General features: G+C 23.9%; 1 protein-coding gene across 1 annotated transcript in view; it reads left to right on the top strand.

The window, feature by feature from the left end:
- Positions 1 to 1,076: 1,076 nt before the first annotated feature.
- Positions 1,077 to 6,564, top strand: part of LOC111640732 (casein kinase I-like) — a 40,556-nt gene continuing 35,068 nt past the window's right edge. The window contains exons 1-2 of the mRNA XM_023386776.1: positions 1,077 to 1,370; positions 1,457 to 1,534. Of these exons, the coding sequence (XP_023242544.1) occupies positions 1,364 to 1,370; positions 1,457 to 1,534 (85 nt within the window). The 5' untranslated portion in view covers positions 1,077 to 1,363. The remainder of the gene's footprint in view (positions 1,371 to 1,456; positions 1,535 to 6,564) is intronic.

Here is a 6,564-nt window from a genome sequence, read left to right as displayed (position 1 = left end):
ACTACGGTATGAAAAAAATTATCGTGATTTTCCAGTTAAAATAAATAAATTTTTTTTTTCTGTTTTAAAAACTACAAAACAATTTCTAAACCATAAAATATGCGATTCGTTATAGGAAACAATGGAATTAAATTTTTGTAAGTGTTTTTTATACAAGTAAAATAAAATCCGATTGTCAGATGATTCTCCGAAAATCCGAAATTTCTAACGTCAATAATACATTTTAAGTACAATTACGCTTCTGTTTATGTTTGTGATCACATTTACAATACAGTCGAACCCCCTATAACACTGTTGACTTTTCCGTTTTATATGAATTCCATGTTGTACGAGTCACCTAGATCTACAAATACGTGTGCCGGGCTGTGAACGGCTCACGTATTTGTAAAATCTAAGTGACTCGTACAACATGGAATTCATATAAAACAGAAAAATCAACAGTGTTATAGGGAGGTTGAATTGTACATAAAAGTATTGTAAATCATACATAAAAGTTGTGTTTGAATATATCTATTAAATGTAATTAATTATATATATGTTGTTTATAAAATTTAGCTTAGTAATTAAAAGAAAACAAAGCTGGCATGAAGTGAATAGAGCAGTAGAAGTCTGACATGTAGTATCTAACTGCGTAACCATTTTGGTTATCTAGAACTATAAATAAACCTTTACAAGTTTCTTAAAGTAATGACAAATTGGTGCATTTCTAATTAATAGATGAAAAAAAAAATTCATTTTCGATAGATACTCAGTAATATTCATCAATTATAAATAAAATTAGATAGAGTTAAACTAGATTATTATTTTTCAATATTATCCAATTAGCAATCAGTTTATCGCGCGCAATCGATATGACGTTTCAATGACCTTTATTATTCAATTTAAAAAATAAAAAATATATATATACTGTATATATATATATATATAATTGTTTAGATATTTATCAATGGTTTTTAGCCGGTTACTATATATAAAAGTTAAGTTCCCGGTTACCCATAGTGAAAAGTGCCAAAATTTTTATATCGCTTTCCCTATAAATAAATACGAACGGGTCCTCATTGTGATCGGATCACATGACGCCGATTCGTCACGTGACTATAGCGGCCCAAAACGCATGCGCCGTAAGGATTACCCTTCGGCGATCATCTTAAAACGGAAAGAAGCAACAAGAGCCAAAGATGTCGCTACGTAATCTAAATGAATCCTACGCTTAATTATCGAATCAATCAACTCGAATTTGCCCGAATGATAGCTAAGAAGAATAATATAACGTCGGATCTTATCTGACTAAAATATATTGTATAGTTGATAAAGTAACGAGGTCTTAAAAAATCGTCATTGTTTTCTTTCCTTCAAATGATTCATGACAAGTATGGCGGATGTTGACCGAATATTGGCGGAGTTTGGGTTATTCTTTAAGTTTTGAGATATATTCTGTCGTGTTTTGTGTATTTAGGAATGGAATTACGCGTTGGGAACAAGTATCGTCTCGGTAGGAAGATCGGAAGTGGATCCTTTGGTGATATTTACCTTGGTATGTATCAACTTTCCACTTGTCATTGTCTGAATTTACTTGTCTTCTGCTCAGTTAACCTTAAATAGATTCTTTTATTATAATAATCTTATCGAAAATTTAACTATTGTATAGAGACAATGAATACCGATTATTTTCTTAACCTTTTTCTCTAAGCATTAAATACTGTACCCCTTTTTAAATACTGTAATTGTTTCAGATCAGCTGTTTTTAAGATTATAACTTTACATAATTTCTAAATGAGTAAATAAATAAACATTTGATGAAAAATTCTTAATAGTTTTTACAGGCAATTTAAATTTTTTATTTTTATAATTAATATTCATTAAATAGTAAAATTATGATTTATTAACAGTTTAATTGACTTTGGAATTTATTCTGTTAAGTGTATCAATGATACTTTGTTGCTTTATTACCAATTATGGCTCATGTACTGTAAATATAAACTAGTTTTTTTGTGTGTTGCAGATTTTTATTATTTTTTATTTATCGTTTAACTTATCATTGTTAAAGGAAAATAAGTTAGCGTATATAGATGTTAAAAAAAGATTTCCTCGAACATTCCTCATAGATTTTGCTTTTATATTTGATATTTGTGTCAGATGAGATACTACTTGCACATTTTTTTAGGGTGGAGTCAGAGGATGGATGGAACTTATTCTATTTATAGATTCAAAATATAAAGAAAAGTTTTAGTCTTTTATAATAAAAGGAAAAACAAATTATACTGGACGCTGAAATATAAATGACAGCTTAGCAAATCAATTGTCAAACCAGTCATAAGGCTTATAGATATGTTATTGTTCGTTGATAAACGTATTAAATTATCAATATAACGTGAAAATGATCTTTTATATATAAAAATAATATAAACTTTTTCGAAAAATTTTGCACGTTAATAATCTTTATTAACGGTTCGAATCGTTAATTCAGATTATACGTGTGATGTGTTTAAATGTTCGGTATATGATTTTAGCCTGCAGTTCTAATTTGTCATTCGAACACTAGTAAATGTTCTATTTTTTTAGAGTTAATTTTGCCGAGAAGAGACATACGCATGAAAAAACTTATCTTTCGATATCATTGTTTAATCTAAGTTAATGAACTTTTAAATTACGAAAAATAAAATATTAATTGGAAACTGTGTTGCAATATTAGGCATTCGTATTTGCATGATATATTATTTAATAAGATTATAAAATTAAAAATGAAATCGATAATGACATTTTTAATTACGTGTTTTATAGTTAAATAATGTCAAAATTTGTTTCAAAATATATTGCATTAGATTATGTAAAATTAATTTATGCAATTAACTTATAATAAACAATATTTAGAAACTGTACGTATTGATTATAAAATTTTTATTTTTTTAAAATTATTTTACATATCACTTATTGGTTATGTTTTTGTGATTTGTTCAGCATTGAGAGAAATTATTTTAATATCATTGGGATATATTAAAAGATTGATTGATTGTAGTGTTTTTAATTTCACTTAGTTTGTCTTCGTCGACTGTCTTGTTCCACATTTGTGCCTAATGTGTTTAATCAAAAGTTATAATCAACTAGTTTTAATATTAAGAGTCAATTTTCTCTTTGTTTTCGTAGCTGTAATATTTTAGGTTATTTATTTTTCGGTTTTATAACTTATTAGAATTAAATTTGAATGAACATTTTAAACTTCTTAACAAGATGAATTTGAGCTTATTTATACAACATACCATTAACATTGTAGATTGTTCTTAAGTAAATTATAACAGATATAAAATAGTTTAAAAACTACTAAACAGTTTAATCAAGTAATCTCTGAAATAATCATTTATCAGATCATTTTATTTATAAAAGAGAATTGTAAGAACAATGTTAATTTCTTAAAAAGAGTATGAATTTTTGTTTTAATTTTGTAAAAAAAAAATTAAATACTTCTGATTATTAAAATCATATCTATTCAGTCTTTATCATCATTAACATAAATGATAAAAAAAGTTTTAAAATAAATCAAATATAATGAATATTATAAGAATATTTGGTAGATTATCATATTGTTTAATTAATAGAAATTTATTTCTTGTGTATAGCAATAATCTTGGTCATGGTACAAAGTATTATATATTAAACAAAATTATTGCGCTGTTGTATTATTGATATTTTAAAATATTTCTAATATGTTTAATGTTTCAATTTACCATAAAGAGATTTTAATAAATTCCTTTTATAAATTATATTAAAAATTTTAAAGCACATGGTCAATAGATAAAACTCTTATTTATTTACAATGAAATATCTTATTTATTTATTATAAAATGGATAATATTTTGGTTTTAAGAAAATATAATGTAGAACATTAAACAGAATTTCAGCTGAAATCCTAATACAGCAATGAATGAAAAATTTGTGAGAAAAGAGATATGATTGCCCTACTGTTTGTAATATAAGCAGAAAATAAGTTTTGAATCATCAAAGCAAACGTCATATTGAAAAACACACAAATCTTTTGGTATGATAGTTTTTTCTATTTGACATCTGACTGTTTTAAAAATTTAATTGTATGTATTTTTTGCATATATATCATGCTGTTACAAATCTTAAAAAAATTATTCATAAGTTAGTTGAGAATATAGTATAGGATTCCTTGCCTATGAAACATAATAGTTCACACTGCATTTTGATAATGCATAAGCAAAAAAAGTTGATAGATTATTGTATAATAATTCATTTGTTTGTTATAAATGAAATTATAGTTTTATTATTAAGCAATTAGTTAATATAAAACACAATAAAAAATATTTGTGTGTAGTTTTTAACGTTTATATATTGAATCATGTGGACTTGAGATTGAAATTGTAAAATATTTTCAGGAGAAGCTAACAAAAAGTCTTAATTCTCTATCATTAAGTGAATTAAATAAAATCAAATAAGAAAAGATAAATTGGATAATATATAAATCATATTAATAAGAATATATATTGGAATTATGCTCATATAATGAATTAAAAATATTAATTCATTATATGAGCATGTTTTTGTTTAATAAACCTTATATTGTAGCCTTATAATTATAATGTATATCTTATGATAAGACATCTTTTGGTTACTAGCTGTTGGTACTGAGAAGATTAGACAATTATAAATATTAGGAATAATTCATCAGTTGTTTATTTTATGACAGGATTTATTAGAAAATGTTTGCATTCTAAAACTTAGATGATAATTTTTATCATACTTGTAGTTGTTGTTACTACTGTAATACTACCATAAGATTTTAGACTATAATGCTCTTTCAAATTAAATAGAAAAGCATCAAATGAAGAAACAATTAAAAGAATCTAACTAATAATAAAATTAATAAAAATTTGTTTGGATTAAATATTTAAGTTTTTATCTACCATTTTACATATTTCAAGTACTTTACAATTGCAGATAGAAAATTTTTATTTTATTCATCATGCAAATCCCATAGGATAAAATCACAAATTTTAATTATATATTTTTGAAATGTAAACAAATATTTTATATGCAAACAAATATTTTATATGCAAGCTATAATTGTAAATGAATTAAAATACTAATGTTACTTAATATAAGCTTAATTATTTATGTTGTATCATACAATCTTGAATAATTTAACATATATTATTGATAAAAAATTTTATGTTGAGTATATTATGTGTTAAGAATTCTCAAGTTTTAACTCTGTTTTGTAACTCTAGTTATACTGATTTAATACTGTCATCATAATTTATAAAAATACTGACAAAAATAATAAGACTACCAGAGTAATAGCATTAAATAAAATATTTCTGTGATCTTTGAATTCTAATTGATTTTAGAAGATAAATAACTATTAGTTAACTACTAGTACACAATAAAAATCACTGAAATTTTATCCAAATGCAATTTGACTATGTTTATCAGAAAATAGGATGACTTTTCTATTATTCTTGTCATAAGTATTCAACACAATGAAATTTTAAAATATTTTATCATAATCATTACTAGAAAAGAAAAATTTATAAGATAAATCTTTTTTATTTTGAAATAAGTTAGTTTATATAGAAATATATAAGTTATTAAAATATTTTGATAGTATCAACATGTTTAATATAATTTTTGTTCTTATTTTAAGACGTAAATGGTAACTTTTGAGGGGTTTCATTTTAAGTTATATACAAATACTTTATATACAGATTTTAATAAGATGTATGTTGTTATTAATTGCTAGATATAATTGACTGCATTAATTTATAATTCAGAGTTTTTTATTTCATTAATATATAAATTTATTTTTTGTGTTTATGGGCATAATGTAATATGGTACAAGTGCTAATGACAGTATGTGTAATTTCTTGGCTTTCAATAATAAAAAATACTATTTTTTTCTCCTCGGCAATGATTTGTAATAAGTTTGTGCAAACATAAATTGAAATTAGTGATGTTAGATCCTTCTTTAGTTATAGACAGTTATATAGTTATAATATATTCATTGAATTGACTATATTACAAGATTATTATTAAAATAATATGTAATAATTTTAAATTTAATTAATTTTTTAAAATTCTCTGGAAGAATTATATAAAATTTTTAGGTATTAAAATTTTACTTGAATTTCTATAATTTCAAGTATGTTTGTTTTTTTTGCTTTTACCAAAAAAGTATAGAAAACTATAAAAAATTTTAATGTCTTGGTTCTGTGATGAATGTTATGTTGTGTAATTTATATAACTGAACAGGATCTTAGATTATATTTAGATTTGTACATACATTAATTATAATATATTAGACAGAATACATTATCAGTTGTGAATTTATGAAAATATCTGATGATAATGATAAAACAGTTTCAAATATGTTTTGATTTTTTCCAAAAAACTTAATTCAGTCGACCCCCCTATAACACTGTTGATTATTCCGTTTTATATGAATTCCCTGTTGTACGAGTCACTTAGATTTTACAAATACATGAGCCGTTCACAGCCCGGCACACGTATTTGTAAAATCCAAGTGACTCGAAATGCAATAATATCATA

Source organism: Centruroides sculpturatus, unplaced genomic scaffold (assembly GCF_000671375.1).
Source record: "Centruroides sculpturatus isolate CEXI.00-Female unplaced genomic scaffold, Cexi_2.0 scaffold1465, whole genome shotgun sequence".
In the NCBI taxonomy this organism is placed as follows: Eukaryota; Metazoa; Arthropoda; class Arachnida; order Scorpiones; family Buthidae; genus Centruroides; species Centruroides sculpturatus.
Note: the sequence above shows the minus strand (reverse complement) of the source record. Positions and strands in the feature narration are given on the sequence as shown.